This window comes from Zosterops lateralis, assembly GCF_965231275.1.
Source record: "Zosterops lateralis genome assembly, chromosome: W".
Lineage (NCBI taxonomy): Eukaryota > Metazoa > Chordata > Aves > Passeriformes > Zosteropidae > Zosterops > Zosterops lateralis.
In genome coordinates, this window is record NC_139801.1 from 4,209,457 (window position 1) to 4,228,548 (window position 19,092).

The 19,092-nt window shown below is 50.6% G+C and overlaps 1 protein-coding gene across 1 annotated transcript in view; it reads left to right on the forward strand.

Annotated features, from left to right (window-relative positions):
* Positions 1 to 722: 722 nt before the first annotated feature.
* LOC310922174 (stAR-related lipid transfer protein 8-like) overlaps positions 723 to 19,092 on the forward strand; it is a 42,168-nt gene continuing 23,798 nt past the window's right edge. The window contains 2 exon segments of the mRNA XM_083882590.1: positions 723 to 970; positions 10,328 to 10,399. Of these exon segments, the coding sequence (XP_083738716.1) occupies positions 898 to 970; positions 10,328 to 10,399 (145 nt within the window). The 5' untranslated portion in view covers positions 723 to 897.

The window sequence follows — 19,092 nt, forward strand, 5'->3', positions numbered from 1 at the left end:
CAAGTACAGGCACAGGGAATGTGGTTTTCATTGCAGAGACTAATCCTGTGTCAGCCACAGCTTCTTGCTTGGATAGTGCTGACCCCTCTGCTTTAGGCTCAGAGCTGAGCTGACTCCTGCTCCATGGGGAAGAAACATTCCCTGCTCAGGTGGAGCACACTGGACTCAGCACAAGCTGGAAATTTGTAGGGAATTGGGTGTTTTAGTCTGGATATCTCAGATTGCAGGCACTGCCGTTCTTGTCCCTGAACCATCTTTTTGAGCTTTTAGTCCTCTTTGGTATCTTGAGGGACTGGGAAATTTATGACGGCCCAGCCTTGGCTGTCAGTTTTCCCATCCCTTGCACACAGAACCTGCTGGCAGCTCTTGCTGAATGGAGCCTCAGCTGAGGCTCACGGCCAGTGCTTTGAGTAGTTGATGTCTGATGACGAGAGGGGGTTTTGGGGTGCCCATCCCTCTCCTCCATCCCGGTGTACTGCCGGACAGTGTCAGACTCCCCACCGCTCCCGCTCCCAGGGCCTGGAGCCGGCACGATGCCGCCCTGCGGGACGCTTTGCTCTCAACCCTTTATTTCTCCGGTTGGAATGGAAAGCTGCGGCTCACCTGGCGGGACGGGGGTCCCGTGCTGGGCAGGACAGCCCCGACTGCCCGCGCTTTGGCGGGGCTGGGAGCGGGACCGGATGGAGCCCTCTCCGCCGCTCCCACCTCCGCCGTGGCGCTCAGCCCTGCGGGGCCGGGATGTCCTGTTTGCCGAGGTGGCGGGGACACGTCGGCTCGGCTCGGCACAGCCGTGCGAGGGAAAACTGCAGCTCTGCCATGGAGTGCCTGTGGGAAGGTCTCTTGCCGCCGGTGGACAATGCTGGGTGGCCGAGGAGGGCGTGAAGGAGCCTGGGGGTCATGCTGATACTTTTTTCTGCATTTAATCCACGGGTTCCAATGAACAAAACCGGGATTAACAGCTCCTGCCATGGTGAGTCTTCTCGTGTCCCAGCTCTATGTTTGGATTGGGAGGCTCCAGCCAGCAAACGCTTTCGGGGGAGGTGGAAAAGGCTGTAAAATGACCTTTTTTCTTGTTAGAGATTTCTTGGAAGCAGCGTTTCCTGTGCAGCAGGGCGGTTTGCTCTGGCTTTTACACAGCGGGGCAAGGGCAGGGTTCAGAGGTGTCGCTTGTGTTAAGTTGTTGGTTTTTGGTTTTTTTAATAATTTCTCGAAAACCAGAATTTCCTTCACTTTTTTTTTTTTTTTTTTTTTTTTTTTTTTTTTTTTTTTTTTTTTTTTTTTTTTTTTTTCTCCCGTGAAGTGCTCTGCAGCTACCGCCCTGCGGGAGTGTGCGCCCAGAGCGGGGCTCAGCGGGGTGTGCAGGGAGCCCTGTGCCCTGCTGGGACACGGCGCTGGCACCGGGGATGCGGCTGAGAAGGGCGATGGCAGTGACAGAGCACGGGCTGATCTCAGTCACACTGCGTGGGGCTTTTCCTTCCTCGCTCTGCTCCCCACTGAGGGTGCAGCAGGCAGAAGAGACCTGCAGTCCTGGCAATATTTGGGTTTATTTCTGCCAGAGCCAGCCAAGCCGGTGGGAGCGCGGGGAGCGCCGCATGCCAGCTCCTCTTGATCTCCGATCGTTTCCTGAGCCTGAGCCAAAACCCTTTTGTGTGAGCCCGACCCCCCTGCCCTGCCAGGGGTGAGGAAGGCAGCCGGCATGGCCAAATGTGCGATGGTGCTGGTGCCAGCCTTGCTCTGGGACGTAGCATCACCTGCTGACACCAATTCACTGATTTAAAAGCAGTTTTCAGAAGGAGGAGAGGAGGAATGAGAAAAGAGCGGGGTTTGGAGCTGTGGGGTGGAGGTGGAAACGCCCCCGGAGCTGTGGTGAGCAATGCCCAAGCAGTGCTGATGGGTGTGGAGTGCAGCAGAAGGGGGTCCTGATGGGAGGGACCTGTGAGCTGGTGACAGTCCTTCCTCTGTGCACATAGACCTGTGTCCCCCTGAGAAATGTCCCTTGGCTGCATTTTGAAACTTGGAGTTTGGGTTATGCCTCGATGTGTGGCTGTGCCTGGAGGAGTCCCTGCACAGACAGGGATTCTGTGCCTGCACCCCCGCGGGCTGAGCAGGGCCTTGTGCTTGGCTGCACATCCAGGACTCCTTGGGCTTAAACTCCTGAATTTTGCAGATCTTTCTGATGTGGGATGGGATTTCAGGAGTTTAGCAAGGAGCCCATGCAAGCACCTGTACTTCTGCTGGGCAGCAAGGACCAGTCGATAAACCAAAACTGAGGCTGGTGGGGAAGGAGGCAGGATCTTGTGCTGAGCTGGGAAATACTTGATTTAGGGTAATTTTTGTATTGCAGCCTTTAAGAAGGGAAGAAGAGAGTCAACATAACCCTTCGTGCCTCTGCTGGGAATTCAATACCTGTTCCTTCCTATGAGGGCTTGTGCCCATGCCAGGGCTTGTGGCAGTGGCCACCGGCTGGGTGTGACAGCTGTGATTTGGGCTCCCTCCCTGGGGGTGTGTAGGGCTCCCACCAAAGCTGCTGGAGCCTGAGCATTCTTCAGCCAGGAACGGGGTGGGTTTGTGATTCTGTACAACATGGAAAAAGCTGCAGCAAGACCACAAGGGAATTCTGCTCCATGGGTTCCTCTAGTAACACATGCGTTTATGCTAAATAAATGCATAAAAGTAGGAGGGAATTCCCTTGTGTATTAAGGAAGTAATTGTTCTTTAGTACCTGGATTTAGCAGTAGGAGCTGGGGTTTCTTCCTTGGCATGGGAAGCAGGAGAGCAGCTGCAGCAGGTTGCATCCATGGGAGATGCAAATGCTCCAGTGGGTGATTGGAGCTGAGAGCTCCCTGCAGAGCCAGAGCTGCTGCTGGTTCTGTTTTTTTTAGCAGAACTGTTGGTGTTTTCCTTTGACTTGGCCTTCCTTGGCTTTTGGTGATGGCTGGTGTTGGGTCTTGTGCAGTACTCCGGATGTTGACCTCAGTCCATGCTGGGTTTAACGCTCTTCCAGGTGGTGAAAACTGGACTTTTGCTGTTGTCTGTGTAAAGAAACGTGAGATGTGATGGCTCCTCATCAGGAGGTGCAGCCTGGTTGGTACCTGTGGTGGATAATGGATGCCATGTCCGGTGCTGCTGAAGCTCCAGCACTGCTGGCTGCCCTCAGAGTGACGATGTCTGCTTGTCCAAACAAAGTGTGTGTGAGATCCATAGGATGGTCAACAGGAAAACAGTGCAATTTTAGAAAGGGTGGACTACAGGATGGGCAAGATGGATTAATTTTCTTCAGCATCTGAGTAGCTGTTTTCATCTTGCTCCTTGTGAATGCCTCATGCCTCAAAGTGTTCTAGGCCAGGTTGGATGGGGCTTGGAGCAACCTGGCATAGTAGAAGGTCTCCCTGCCCATGACAGATGGCCAGAATGAGATGATCTCTAAGGTCCCTTCCAACCTAAACTATTCTGGGATTCTCTTCTGGATTTTTCTTTCTGGCTTCAGCAAACACCAACGAGAAGGAAGAAACTTCACCCCAAGCTTAGATCCAACAGAGGTGGCTAGTGACTCTGCTGGCACTGATAGACCTTCTTGGCATGGTGCACAGGGTGGGCTGGAGCCAGAGACACACTCTGCTCTGAGCTTGCTTTGCCATTGCCTTTTCAGAGATGGAACCCCAGGTGCCCTTCATGCTGGGCTTCCCCTCAGACATGGGGGGCTGCTGCTGTGTCCTGCCCTCTCTGTTGTTCCTCTGGGGCCAGAGTAGCTGCAGAAATGCAGTTGGGGGAGACAAGGACGGATCAGGGTCCTCACCTTCCTGGCCCTTTGTTTCTGCTCCTCTCTTTTTCCATCCCTTGTTCCCTCCAGACATCTGCTCTGCAGCTGCAGCCCGAGCAGTGGGACGTGTAACCTCTGAGCTGCCACAGAGCTCCTGCTCCCAAGTGCTCTAGAGCTGCTGGGAGGAGGTGTCCTGTAGGCTAAAGGGACTACAGGACTCTGAGGAGCTGCCTGGGGGAGTAGGAATCTGTAATGTGCTGTAGGACACTCCTGTAGCCATCACAGCAGTGCCAGGGGACATTGACTTGGTCTCTGCCACCCCACCATGTCCTGCTGCCAATGTCCATCAGATGGCATGTCCCAGAGCCCTCCAGTCCTTCCCTCCTGGTGCATCCCTTGTCCCTGAGCATGGGTGTCCCCTGTTCAACCCTGCCCTGTGAGGTCTGTGAAGATGTTTTGGTGTGAAGAAGGGACTTGGGTTAGTGGTGGCCTTGGCAGTGCTGGACTCAATGATCTGAAATGGCTTTCCCAGCTTAAACCATTCCATGATTCCATGATCCTACACATCATTTTTTTGTGGCTAATTTGTCTGCCTCAGTGCTTCCTTCTCATCTTTATTAAAGACAGCCCTGGCTGCAAACCTGAATTCAGTTTGTTCTGAGTGATGTTTGTGGAAGCAGAGGTGTTCTCTGTGCAGGTTGGGCCCAGCTCCTCTCCCAGGTGCCATCCTGCGAGGGCAGGAGCTGCTTTTGGGTGGACAGGTGCTGCAGCATCACCTTGGTGTTCCTGTGTTGCGCAGCACAAAGCTCTGCACACTGTGGAGCCCAGCCCAGGGATGAGCGGGGCGGAGAAGGCAGGGGAGTGCTCTGGGGGGTTCTGATGGTGCTGCTGGGGGTCTCCATGCCCAGCCTGCATGGAATATTATCCAGATCTGATACAGACACCCAACAGTTACAGTCTCCCTGCCCCATGGTGGCCAGAGGGGTTCCTGTCTGGGTTGTACCAGCCAGTGCTCGCAGACATCATCCAGCAATTCCCATCCAACCTCTAGGATCATTTTTACCCCTGGATATCTCTTGTGTTCATGTTCCCAGCAGCTGTCTGGGACAGGAGCAGGGTGGCAGAGGGCTCTGCTGCCATCCCCCCTGCCAGGTGCCATCCCCAGGGAGCGATGCCCTTGGAGCAGACATTTCAGGGCTGGAGGTGAAGAAGACATTTGAGCAATTCCTTGTTGGTGACATAGCAAGGAGCAGTTCCCAAAGCTTATGAGACCTATTTACTGTGTGAAGGTTAATTATGGAAAAGCGCTGTGTCTGGGAGAACATCCAAGAGCATTCCTCATTCCTGTCCATGTGCCCTGTCCATGTCTGTGCTGGCAGCTCCAAAAGCTCTGCTCTTTGCTGAGTGGAGCTGGGAGCTGGAAGCAGGATGTGCCCATGGCTGGCAGATGCCTGTGGCAGAGCCCAGCTTGGTGGGCAGTGAGTCCCAGCTGTGCCCAGTGCTGGGAGGGCACCGTGAGGGTTTCCTCCAAAGCCCACTGGGAGGGTCTGGGATTGGTCCTTGGCTGCTGTAGGAGTGGTGCCCTGTTCAGGAAGGCAGCTCTGATTTCTCCAGGCAGAGTCAGTCCATTGATCTCTGGTACCTTCAGCGTGAGTAGGATACATCTTTCCCGTGGGACACCTGCTTCAGCTCCTCATGTTCTCAAGCAGTGAAGGCACATCTCCCTGGTTCAGGAAAGGTGTTGAGACTTTCTGTCATTCCTGTAAAAAGCAGGCAAGAAACTTCTGCTTATAGCTGGGAAGGAAAGCCCCTGTTGTAGGCAGTTTTACTTTCAGGCAGGATGGAAAGAAATCACAACAAAAAGAAAGAAAAAAGCAATTTTCTCCCCTTGGTGCTGGGGTTGAAGCTTCCCTGCCAGGCAGCTGCCTCCTGCTTTCCATGAGGTAACATGTGAACGGTTTTGTGGCGGGGTTTTCTCCTCACACGCTAATTGGCTGTGTGGGATGTTTTATGGGGATTTGGAACCTTGCTGTGGGAAGCTGAGAGCATGGCCTGGGACTTCTTGTCAGTTTTGATTGTTAAAGTGAAAGTGCAGAGCTGGGGTTCTGGGAAGTGGCTTTCCTGCCTGTAATTCTGCTGGCCTCCAGTGTTCCAGGTTGCTCATTTTAGAGCTTTTATGGAATGTCCTGGACTTTTTCCTGTCCACGCCTGTTCCAGGCCAGGGTGTAGTGGATGGAGCAACAAAAGCACTTGAAAGAGAGCTATCAAGCTCCAGCCACTCCACAGCCATTAGCCATTCCAGCTGGAACCACCAGTGGGTTGCCCTGTTGCCCCTGACTTTCCTGCTTTCAAGTGTTTGAACCTTTGCAGCCTGATTCTCACGCTGCTTCATGTAAATAATATTGTATTCTTAGAATTTATCTGTATGTTTTGCATAGTTGTTCTCTGAGAGAGAATTTGACTGATGGTCATAGTGACCAATGGAGTCAGGAGGTTGTAACCTCCTTGGGCCAATCTGGGCCCTCTGTACAAAGTGTATATAAGTTATTGGAATCAGATAATAAAGGAGGCCTTCCATGTTTGACCCTGCTGCTGCCTGCTGTCCTCTGTGAGGGTCCACACCCACGTCGCAACGTGTTGCCCCTTGAAGTGCAGGGGTAACATTGCCTCAGGGAAATGCCACAGTGCAGTGACTGCAAGAAGGGGATTGGGGAATTTCGTAATTTTTTTTCCACTTCAGTGTTGGTTTTCATCCTTTTCTTCTGGAACAATGGGAACTTCTTCTCTTCCTTCGTTTTTGATCTCCACCCCTTCCTGGGGGTGTTGGGGAGTCAGGGTTCCCTGGCTGGGGGGGACCAGGCTGGGGGGCCTGGACCCACTCAGGGCATTTCTGATGGACCATGATGGCACTTGGGTTACAGTCTCTGCCCCTTGCTGGGTGCAGAGGGTGGGAGAGCTACTGTGGATACCTTTTCCTTGGGAAACACCATCCAGCCTCAACAGCTGCTGGATAAGGGCAGAGGCTTTGCTGGGGTAGGATTCTCTGATGGCTCATAGGATTGTGCACCATTGGGAGCTTTTTCCACTGAAGGTGTTGGTGCTGGTTCCCCTTGTGGGGTTGTCCAGGCATTTCCTGAGGGCTCAACTCCCATGGAGAGCTTCCTCTGGAGCATGAAACATAATGGGTCTGCTGGTCTACCTTCCCTGCCTGCAGTCAGGAAACTGGTGGGATTTATCCCCTTGTTTCTCAGGGATGCATGGACTCTGCCTGTACCCTGTGCCTGCTCCTCCTGCTATGCAGCTGGAGTGGGATGATTTCTGCACCATTTAAACCACAGATCTCAAAGATATTGAGTTGCTATAAGCTCCTGGAAATAGTTTTCTGACCAGTGGAGGCAAGGAGACCCTCTCTGTGCTCTGCTGAGGGTGGATGTAGTGTTTGATGAGCCTATATTAGACATCAGAATATTCCTGGCATCTGGAGATGTTGGAAACCCATCTCTGTTGCTGCTGCCTGGGACTCAGGCTGAGCTGGGTGGAGGGTGGAGGGTCTCCTGGCAGCACACCTGGGCTCAAGCTGGATTCCCAGTGGAGGCTGCAGCAAGGGATGTGTGCTGGGCTCAGGTCCCATCACCCTGCCCAACAGTGAGGCTCCTGAGAGCTGACAGGGAGGGCTGGGAACATGGCTGGAATGGGTGACTCTGTGCCCAGTGTCTGTCCATGCCCCATGGCAGGAGTGTTTGCCTGCCTGGCCTTTCCTGCACTTCCCTGGGAAAGCATGTCCATGGGAAGGGCAGGAAGAGGAGGAAGCTGGCTGCTGCCTGCCTCTGGGACAGCACACTTGGAAACCTTTTCTGTGACAGCACTTTTACATGAGGAGGGCTCAGCCTGGGCTGGACAAAGCCCCCCCGCTCTAGGGAGCTTCTCCCTGTTTGAGGGGCTCTGGGGGGATGCAGGACTTGCCACAGCAGGCAGAGCCTGAGACCTGGCTCCCAGAGAGGAGAGGAGAGGTGGAGGTTTGGGGCCCTGGCCCCCTGCCAGCCCGTGCATGGGGGAGGTGGCGGAGAGAAGGAAATGTCATGCTCTGACTCCGCATTTCCACCACAAGGATGGGTGGCCGAGCTCAGTCCTGCACAGAGCATCCTGCTGCTGCCCTGGGCCCTGGCTGCTCCCAGCTGCTCCCAGCCTAGTGGGGTGGCTGTGGTCACACTGGGTGTCACCAGGCTCCAGCGTGGCCCCAGTTGGTGCCCAGCCATGCTCTGTTAACAGTTGAGCCCTGCTGCAGGCAGGGCTCAGATCAGCCACAGCCCTGCTCCTGCTGCCCTCCACCAAACCCATCCCTGGGGCAGGATCCATGGCACAGGTGGGAGGTTGGTGGTTTTGCTCATGGCTGGGGGCACATGGAGCTGCAGCTGCTGGCTGGGATTGGCCCCATGGAATTTCCATTGGGAGCAAAGGGGCAGCAGTCGGGCAGGAGTGGGAACTGGAAGCTCCGTTGGCAGGGGCTGTGGGAAATGCCTGTCCCTGGGTCCTGCTCACTCCAGGAGCGTGGGAGGGATCCGCTTTCAGAGCTGGCATGGTGTCCTAGGGTGACTATGATGCTTGTATCCCCAATCGTCTGTTCTGTGTGTGCTGTATGTTGTGTTCTGTACCTTTAAGACTGGTACTGAGAGCAAAGCAGGGAAAGAAGAAGTGTGCAGTTTGTTTTGGAAAACAGTGTTCACTCCTCTGCATTTTCTTCTTCCTCGGGATGGTGCGTTCGTCAGATGCATGGACAGCGGCCAGAGAGGGGTGTTTTTTGCTTTTAGTTAGTTTAGCAAGCTAAGGCAAAGAAGCTTCCTGGACTGTTTTTTTCCTTTTTCTTCGGACTGTTTAAATCTGCTCTGGACTGAAAAACCCAGAGGAGGACCAGGATCTTGCGCCCGCAGCCCACCGGGGCCTGGACCTCGACATTTTCCAGCGCCGAAGGGACTGGGACTGATAAGAGACTGAGTGAGCTGAGCTACACCCAGAGCAAGGACTTCTCTCAGTTTTGCCATCTCTCTTTGGGGCGGTGAGAGGTTTTATTGTTTCATATTATTCATTCCTTATGCTTGTGGGCATTTTGTTTGTCAAATAAATAGTTTTTTCCACTTTTCTCCAAGGAAGTTCTTTTCTCGGACTGGCTGGGGGGAGGGGCCGTTTGGGTTTGCTCCCCAGAGGAACCCCATTCAGAGGTTTCCTCCCAAATTCGCCCAAAACCAGGACACATGGCCAAAGAGCATTCCCAGGGGCCACCAGTCTTGGTGCCCTCCTGCTGGACAGATGCAGACATGGGATGTCCTCCCCACAGGATGTTGGATTCTTTGGGAGGGATGTGGTGTTCCACATGGACCACCTGACCTGGGATAGCTCCAGGGTTAAATTCCCCCCTGGGATTGCTGGATCTGAGCCCTGTTGGGGGCAGGAGGGGTCACCCTGGGTTTTGGCAGGACTCATGGCACAGCTAGTGACAGCTATGAGGTTTGGACCCAGATCTAGATGCTCATTCCGAAATTTCTTCCCAAAACTTGCCAAATATTTGCCAAGTATTTGGGTCTGGGGTTTTGGCTTGGTCCTGTCCTGAATTGAGCTGCTTATTTGCAGATTTTTTTCACTGCTGTAAGTTTTGAATTGGGAATGTAAACTGTAGCCAGAGCTCTGGCCCGAGGCAGTGGGAGGATGAGGATGGAATCAGGATATTCCAGTGCTGGGTGGGTCTGGCCTCAGCCCACTCTTTGCCGAGTGGTGCCTCTGGGAGGGACAGACCAGACCCTGAGGCTGCCAAGACATTTTCTACCCTTGAGGTCAAATGTTGCCACCCTCAGCAGTAGAAATGTCATCAGGCTGATGGGTGATGACACTTGGTAATGACTTGCTGTGGCTGCAGGAACTGGGCTGTTTTCCCTCAAGTTCTCTAAACTGGAGGAATTTCCCAGGAAATACTGCTGGCTGCTGAATGGGCTCATCTGGGTGATGGCTGATCCCTGTGTGAGGGGTGAGAACCAGCTGGGCGAGGGGTGAAGAACCCCACCAAGGATTTGGTGTCCACTGGTATGAACACCAGCTTGAAAGAAGAGGTGGAGAGAGATGAGTGGTGGGAAGGAGGTGGGGAGGAAGAGCTCCTTTGGCAGCCTTTGCTTGGGGATGTTTGCAGAAGTGATCAGCAATGAGCTTTGACCAGCTCTGAATTCATGATTAAAAAGAAAGATCTTCCTCTCCTGCCTGGCCAAGAACTGTGTTTGGTTTGGTGGGCTCAGAAACAAAACATTTCATCAGAAGGTTAAAACTGCATCTTGTGGTCCTGTCATTCAGATGGCATCACTGTCACTTGCTCTTTGCCCAGTATTAGCAGAGAGCTGCAGCTGAACTATGTCTGCCCAGGACCCTGCTGCTGGTGGGACCTCTGGCTCTGCAGCTGTGCATCTCCTCTGCTCTATGCACATGGAACATAGGCTCGGTGTCAGGACTCTGGGGGGAGTGGGCTGCATTCTCGGGGCGTTGCTACTGCTGGCGGGATGCTCAGGCTGGTTCTTTGCTTTCTTACAGGAAATGAAGCCAAGAAAGCGTGCAACTGGCTCCGGGCAGCAGGATTCCCCCAGTATGCCCAGCTGTATGAAGGTGAGAGCTGCCTCCTGCCACTGATCCTGCTCTGTACCTGCTCAGAGCCTGTATCTCATCCAGATTCCAAGGGGGCCTACAGGGACAGTGCCCACAACTCCAGGGAGAGGAGGGGACAGAGGGGGTTGTTCACTGATTATATGATTGATTGTTACACTTTGATCCCTTGGCCAGGGCCTGGAGAACCAGCCGGTTAACTTCCCTGCATTCCTGAACTTTTCCCCTTCAGGCAGGGCTCTAAGGAATCCTGGGGCGGCTGCTTTGGCCAAGGGCAGCCAGGCTTTGGAGAGCCATCAGCTCTGAAGAGGTTCAGGGAGTGTTTGCCATGGGTGGGAGCATAGGGGCAGTTAGTGTAAGTAACGTGGAGAGCAAGCATGTTCTTTCTCCTTCCGTCTCTCCCCACAACCTCTGCCCTGCTCCAGCCTGTCCTTTCTGTGCGCTCAGAGAACCCTGCCTGGAGCAGATCCATGTCCCTGTGCCTCCCCAGGCACGGGGCATGGGCATTCCCCAGCTGGTATTCCTACTCCTAGCTCCTGTGCCAGGCACCCAGGGTGCTAGCAGGGTGGCTGTGGTGGTAGCTCTTGCCTCAGGCTCAGCTGTATTTACTTGGAAGCCACGGTGGGATTCTGGTCCTGGCTGCTGCGAGGACTGGCGACTGCAGCCAACCCCATCTGGCTGGACAATAGCGGGAAGCGGGGTTCGGCAGCTGCAGCCATGGCCATTGTTCTCCCAGGCACTTCCCCCATCCCCTGCAGCACCAGCTCCCTGGTGATGGCTTTATGAGCAGCCTGTTTGCTGCCAGTGCCTATTTTGGGGGGCAGGCCCCACGTGCAAGGAGAGGCTGGGTTCCTGCTGGGACACCCAGCCCCAGGTGCTGGCCCCAGACAGTGTTCACAGCTGGGCAGTGAGGAGCAGTGCTGGTGCTGGAATCTGTGAATGAACCAACCCTTCTCCAGCCTCTGTCCACAGAACTTCCCACATCCTCCAAGTGTTTCACTCTGTTTCCTATGCTGGTGTCCGGTGCAGTTTTACCAGCTAGCTCTCTCACCGGTTCGCATATGAAGGGTACAGCTTTGTACCTTTGATGTTTGGTGGGTCTGAACCTCAGGCTGAAATGTGGTTACGGCATGGAAGAAGGAGGACTCTCACGTGGGTAGCAGCTAGGTTTATTCAACCCCGAAACCCACCTGAAGAGTGAGGCTCCGGGGCTCAGGTTGCCCATTAAGTACCAGGGGCATCTCCTGGGCAAGGAGATACCTAGAACCAATCCCAGGGAAGAGGGGAATGACCAAGAACAGGGGACAATTGGCAGGGTCATCTATCAACAGAAAAGGGAGTGGGGAACTTGATGCCTTGCTGAGTCACCCTGAAGCCTTACTAGAACTTTTCAGGCTTAGGGTGTGGTAGCAGTGTGATTGACTAGATCTATCACTAGGGTAAGACCACAGGGGATTTGGGGGTGGGAGTGTCAGGATAAACCATTATAAAACCAATAACAAAACATACAGAACTTTGGAACCCAAAATGCACACTACAACATTTCCCCCTTTTCTTTTACTTAATAGGAGGTGTCTTGCATTTGAGGAGAGGGACTCCCAGACCTAAAATACGAGATTTCATCCCACTCATGATCAGTGGACCATTCTTCTATGGGATAGGGCCAATATCTTTCAGGAGGCAGGATTTCATCTTCATCCACCTCCAGCGAGATAAATTCTTCCGGTTCGTCTTCATCTTCAGGATCTGTAGGCATAGCTACTCGGTTTATTTGAGGGGATGCAGTGTGATTAGGGATTAGTTTACGAATAATTTTTCGAACCATACACTTAATAACACAAAAAGCAATTAAAACTACAACAATAACAAACAGCATCAGCAGTCCAGCCTTGACCAGAAAATCAGTCCACTCAGGGAATCCCCAGTCCAGTAATAAATCATTCAGCCAGTCTTTCAAATTCTTCTCAGCCTTGCTGACGACATTTGAGATGTTTTGATGGATGTTGTCAGTTACATGTGAGAGGCTCATTTTTGGCAACAGAGTGGCTTGTCCACCGGCCGGTGTCTGGAAGCTGGCAAGCAGAAGCAGCTGCAGAATTCTGACAGCCTTGGGGATCCTCATTTTGGTCAGGATGTGGTCAGGGGCTATAAAAAGAACTTAAAACAACAAACTATTAGAGGGTCAGTCAAGAAAGAGTAAAAAGAGAGAGAACTCTTCCCAGGATTTTTTTCGCTTTTTTCTTCTGCGCCAGGTAGTGACCGAGACTTGTGACTCTTTCTGCCTAGAGACTCTCGGAACGTAGGGCCTCACTCACTTTTCTGGAATCCATCTCAGCCCGGTGGGGGTGGAGACGCAGGAGTACCCCCGTCCCCATGTCACCAGTTTGTGAGGACTCTCTGTTTGTCTAGTCTCTGGGTCTTTAATGAGGACCGATGGTTTCGCTTTCAGAGTCAGTTGCTGACTTTTTCCAAAGTAACAAACGATTGATGGGTTCAGCGTCTCAAATGAACAGCTTAAAAAGTTCATTGTGAACAGAGCCTTGACCAGTTGGATTGAGGGGGACTCAGTTTTCAAAACCTGCTGCTGCTGACTGAGGACCCTCTTTAACTCTTGGTGGGTCCTCTCCACCACTGCTTGGCCTGTCGGGGAGTGTGGGATGCCTGTTTTATGTTCCACTCCCCATTGCTGCAAGAAGTCGCGGAACTCCTTGAACTTGTATGTGGGCCCGTTATCTGTTTTTAAAGCTTTTGGGACACCCATAAAGGAGAAAGCCTGGACTAAATGTACAATGGCATTCCAGGACTTCTCTTATGTGTGGGCGGAGGCATTAAACTGCACCAGAAAAGATATCTACAGAGACGTGCACGTACTTTTGTTTCCTAAACTGCGGGATGTGCGTGATGTCTGTTTGCTACACCTCGCAGCTGTTAAGGCCTCTGGGGTTTGTTCCTACATTCAAGGTGGGTAATGCATGTTGATGGCAAGAGGGACAAGTGGCTATGATTGCCTTGGCCTGTTCCCGGGTGAGATTAAATCAGTGAACTAGGCCTGGGGCATTTTGATGGAAAAGCTGATGGCTAATTTTTGCTTGCTCAAACACATTTGGCAGTGGGGCCGTTTCTACAGGGGCAGCAAGAGCATCAACCCTCCTGTTTCCTTCAGCAATGAACCCTGGCAAATCAGTGTGTGACCTCGTATGCATCACATAAAAAGGTTGCTCTCGGAGGGAGACTAATTTAATAAGTTTTGAAAGCAATTGGAAAAGGGCAGCGTTGGACACTTCCTGCAATACTGAATGTTCAGCTCTGGACACTACTCCTGCAACATATGCAGAATTGGTGACCAGATTGAATGGTTCAGAGAATCTTTCAAATGCTCTGACGACAGTGGCCAACTCAGCAACCTGAGAGGATCCTTCCACCTCAGCAACAGCTGTCTCCCATTGCTGAGTCTGAGGGTCTTTCCAAGTCATGACTGACTTGTGGGATTTCCCGGACGTGTCAGTGAAACTAGTCAAAGCATTTAAAGGCTTCCAGCTCTGAACGCTTTTAAGTTTCAATGTGAATTTGGCTTCCAAATTGAAAATTTTGTGAGCCGGCCAATGAATTGAAATTTGTCCTGAGTATGAATCCAGAGCAAACTGCAGTGCTTCATTTTCCTGAAGCAGGTGTTCTAACATTGCCTTTGTAATTTGGCCCGATTGTAATTGAACTGGAATGTGAATGCATTCAAAATCACAGCCAGCTAATTCCCTGATCAGTGTCCTAGCTTTCTGAATCAGTTCAGCTACCAAATCCTGTGGCCGTGTCATTCTATTGGACCTTTGGTGGCTTAGGAAGACCCACTCTGTTATCAAGAGAGGATCTTTCCAGTTCTGGTCCTTCTTTGAGGTATTTTTGTCTTTCTTGTCCCACTGAAAAATCACCCCATGTAAATGTGGTAACCTCCCGAGGATGATAAATTGAAAGGGCAGGTCAGGATCGCATCTGTTGGCCTGCCTGGTGGACATGGTTACCTGGACCTTTTCCAGTGCTTTTTTCGCCTCCGGGGTGAGCACTCTAGGAGAACTCAGCTCCTCTCCCCCTTTTAACAAATCAAAAAGAGGGGCCAGGTCTTCTGTGGTCAGACCCAGCCAAGGCCTCACCCAATTCAAAGCTCCACACAGCTGATGGGCATCTGTGAGGGTCTCAATTTTGGCTTTAATTGTCAATTTTTGTGGTTTAATTGTTCGCTTACCAATTTCTAAGCCCAGATACTTCCAAGATGGCACCCACTGAATTTTTGACTCCTGCAACTCAAATCCTGCAGCAATCAGTGCATCGACTGTCAGGTCAAGCGTGTGGGCCAGCAGGTCTTCACTAGGGGCACATACAAAAACATCATCCATATAGTGATGGATGATGGCTTTTTCTGCTGCTGCATGAACTGGGGACAGCAAAGAAGAGATGTAACACTGGCAAATTGCCGGTGAGTTTCTCATTCCTTGTGGCAAAAATCTCCAGTGATACCTCTTTCTGGGGGCCTCTCGGTTTAGAGTGGGCACCGAAAATGCAAAGCACGGACCATCATCGGGGTGTAGAGGAATTTGGAAAAAACAATCTTTAATGTCAACGACAGCCAGATTCCAATCTTGAGGGAGCATTGTTGGGGATGGCATCCCAGGCTGGAGAGAACCCATTTCTTCAATCACATTACTAATTTGACGAAGGTCTTGTAAAAGCCTCCATCTGGTTTTATCTGATTTTTGGATGACAAACACCAGGGAATTCCACGGAGATGTGGTCTCCTTGACGTGACCTTTTTCCAATAGTTCTTTTACAAGGTTGTTACGGATTTCCTCAGGAAAGGAGGGCATGATGTGTATTTAGACCTTCTTGAACTACCCTAACTGAGGCCTGGTTGAGGCCTAGCTGAGGCCTAGTTGGGGCCCAAGGCCTATGACACAGCAAAAATTTCTCAGTTAGTTGTGGTGTAGTTAGAATTAGGTATTAAGGTGTTTGGGAAAGATAATAGGGTGTTGAAAGTCACTGAATAGAATTGTTAGCATGCAGGTGTAAGCCACCTTAAGGGTAAACCAAACAATGTATGTTTACATTCTTTCCTCTGCTGTGTGCCAATGAAAAAGTTGTTACATGTATAAACAATGTAGAAGAGTATATAAGTAGCTGCACTACACATAATAAACAGACTTCGTAGAATTAACCATACTGGTCGTATCTGTGTTTGTCTAGTCTAACCCTCTCTTATCAGGACCCTGACTTCACAAGGTTATTCAGCGCCTCTAATTTTTGTTTTGAAAGTGGCCACTGTTCCACCCAAACTGGCTCATCTGTTTTCCAGTTCAGCTTTTAGGGAGGACGCTGCTCAACGACCACTACTTGAAAATTTTATGAGGGGTCAGGAATGTTAATGGTGACCCCCACTGAGCCATTAGGTCTCTCCCAAGCAAGGGTTCCTGATAGTCTAAAACAAAAGGGCAGAGACTTGCCAATTGCCCCTTTGGCCCTTCAATTTGTACCACATTTTTGGATTGTTTGGACGATTGAAGGCCCCCTATACCTTGAATGTGTCCAGCCACTCTTTGAAAAGGCCAATTTGACGGCCAATCCCGTGCAGGCACAATAGTAACGTCTGCGCCCATGTTGTAGACCACTTAGATGGACTTGGTTTTTCTGCCCACTGTTAGCTTGCATTCCTCCTTGGGCTTATCTTTCCCTATTACCACAACAGCATTTACTGTTTTATTGCTTTCACTTGTAGATGGATTAGGGATAGTGATTAACTAGGCAATTATTTGCCCTTTGGGAAGAAACATAGGTGGGTTTGTGCAGTGCAACCAGACAACGAGATGCTCGGGATTAGATGACAATTGCGCAGGAGTAACCTCGATGTCTAGCGGGGTGTACTTACAATCCCCAATGACCACAAAGTCCCTGTCAATCTCTGACCAAGTTCCTCTCTCTGAGCTAACAGAGGCAAAGTGCCAATCAGTGTCACTCAGAAGGAGTGACTCAGTCAGGCTCAGTCAGAAAGGCTCATACAATGAGGTGGTTGTTAGAATCGGCTTTATCAGGTCTCGTGGAACACTCAATTCCATCTCAGTGCTGTCAGAAGGAGCTGGTGTTAGTTCCTGCTTACACAAAGGAAGAATAACGTTATTTTCCCTTTTGTTTTCCCTCTGTTCCTCTTTCCCCCCTTTATCTCGGGCCACCCACTTTTTGTCTTCACGCTGGGCAGGCTGCCACTCCCTCATCAGTTTTTTTGAGGGGCTTTTGAGGGTTTATTTCCTTTTCCACCCTCTCCTCCCCTCTTTTCTATGAACTTGTCAAATTCTTTTTTCATTGGACAATTTTGGCACCAGTGTCTCGTCTTTCCACACAACACACATGGTCGATCAGCACTGCCTCGAAAGGGGCGCTTCTTTTGGGCTGACGAGTGAGTAGCAGGCAGGGTGTTTGATACTTCAGCGTCTGCAAGAGCAACAGTTTTTACAGCAGCCCGTTTCCCCTGTTGATTTGTTGACAGGCTCATCCAAGGTACTGTTATAAATGCAACGGCAAAAATTGGATTAATAAAGCAACAATTTATTAGAAAAACAATCCAAATCACCAATAAAGAGAGAAACCACACCTTAGGGTCCGCACCCTAAGGTACAGATTTTCCCAAATCCATACGGAGCGGATCGCAGCCCGGGGTTTTATAGGGTTTTTCGTGTCCCGAGGCAAAACAGGTGTGGGGGATAGTCCAGCAAATAGTCCAAATACATCTTTGAATGGGTTTCCCGGATTTGTCGAACTTTGCAAATTGTATTCCGGGAAGGTTCCTTTCACATGCGGATCGGGCCCGCCAGTCCATGATTACCCCGATGTGTAGTCTCCGGCAAAGAATTCCTCTTCGTTCGAGGAGGAATTTCTCTGTCTGGGTACGATGCCGATTCTTATCTTGGTCGGCCAGTGTCTTTGTCCATCCTGATGGCTCCTGTCCTGCTCTTTGTCTCAGGCTGGGAAGCGGTTGCTGTATGGGCAGCCGGCTAGCTCGAGAGGAATTTTTTTAACAGACTATACCTTTTCACATTTTTATATTAACACAAATCTAACATATATTTCTATATTTTTCATCATGAATTTTTACCCCAATGTCACATTTATCACAGTCCCCCGCCTAATAATTCATTAAATTAAAAATTCATGCTTTTTTATTATATTTGTTTCTTGTGAAGAGGGCTGGGAATTCTAATACCAATTAGGATCACAGTCCTCTTGAGAAGTCTCCCCACATCCCTGGAGTGTTTCAGTTTCTTCGTTTATTTTCCCTTCAAATCTTTTCAGGGTCTCTGCTGCTCTTCCGTTTCCTCCTCTCTCCTCTAGTTTCATTAACTTAGATATTTGGGAGAGAGAGGTTGGCTTTCCTTGGGCACTTTCTGGGTCCATGGGCAGGGAAGCGATCTGCATTCCTTGGACAACAGAGTGAATTGGTCTAATGAAGCAAGGGATCAAGCAAGGAAGGAAAATAATACCTGCAATAGAACAAGCTATGAAGAACACTAATTTCTTCCACCAAGCCCCCTGTCCAAACAGCTGATCCTACCAAGAGGCTTGAAGGATGGAATTCCATTTCTGAACTGGCACATGTGCCACCTTTTTAATTTCAGCTGCCAATCCTCTAATTGTCTCCCCATAATCATCTGTCTCAGTACAGCATTCTGATTCATTGAACCTTCCACACACCCCTCCTTCTTTGGCTAGCAAATAGTCAAAGGCTAATCTGTTCTGGTACACAAAAGCCCTCATTTGTGAGTGTTGTTTTGCCAGAAGTTCTAAGGCATCCAAGGTGTGGTTGGAGACAATCTCGACCACTGCTTGCAGCTGGATAAGCCTGTTAAGGAGGTAAATGGGAGTCCTGTATCCCCAACTGCCATCATTCGCCCAGGTGGCCGGTCCATAATACTTAATGATTCTTTCGGCAGGCCACTCCTCTTCCCCCCATTTTTGACTGCCTCTTGCCATTGGTAATTCTCGCTTTAATTCTCTTCTGTGCCGATTCAATGTCTCAAAGAGGGGAGCTCCTAACAAGTTACTTTCTGACCTTGTCAGAGTAAAGAAAAAGGGCCTAATCATTCCCAGAGTACAGGACCCCTTCCATTTTCTGGGGAGTTCACTGTATGCCTTTTTCCCACATATCCAGTATATTCCATCAGGAGCTTTCCATCCTATATTTGTTTTTGTTGGTTCATTCCAGTATTCTTTCAGGCCCTCTAGGTCTTGGAAGGGATTAGCCCCAGGACTCTTATGCCAACATAACCCAATTATCTCAATCCACTCGCAATTATTTCCCTGGGTTCGGCTCCAATAGCCTGCGGGTGGCTCAGGCTGCCAAGTCGTTGATTTGTCATTGGAGTTTACCGCAAGTGTGTTTATACATGGAGTATAACCCACCAGGTCAGTAAATTCCCTCCCTTCTCTGCTGATGCAGATAGTGCCAATTATTCTCTTATCCAAAATCCATCCCTCCGGTCTTTGCATAGTTTTTGATATTTTAGATCCTTCCCATTTTAAGAGTTGCTCTGGGGTGAGTCCTTCTCCCTTCCAAGGCCACCTTTCGGCTGATTTTAATCCTCCACAAATCCAACAATTAGACAATCCTAATTCAGTAGCTATCTCCTGCATTAGGTCTATAAAGAGATTCTGATTAGGAG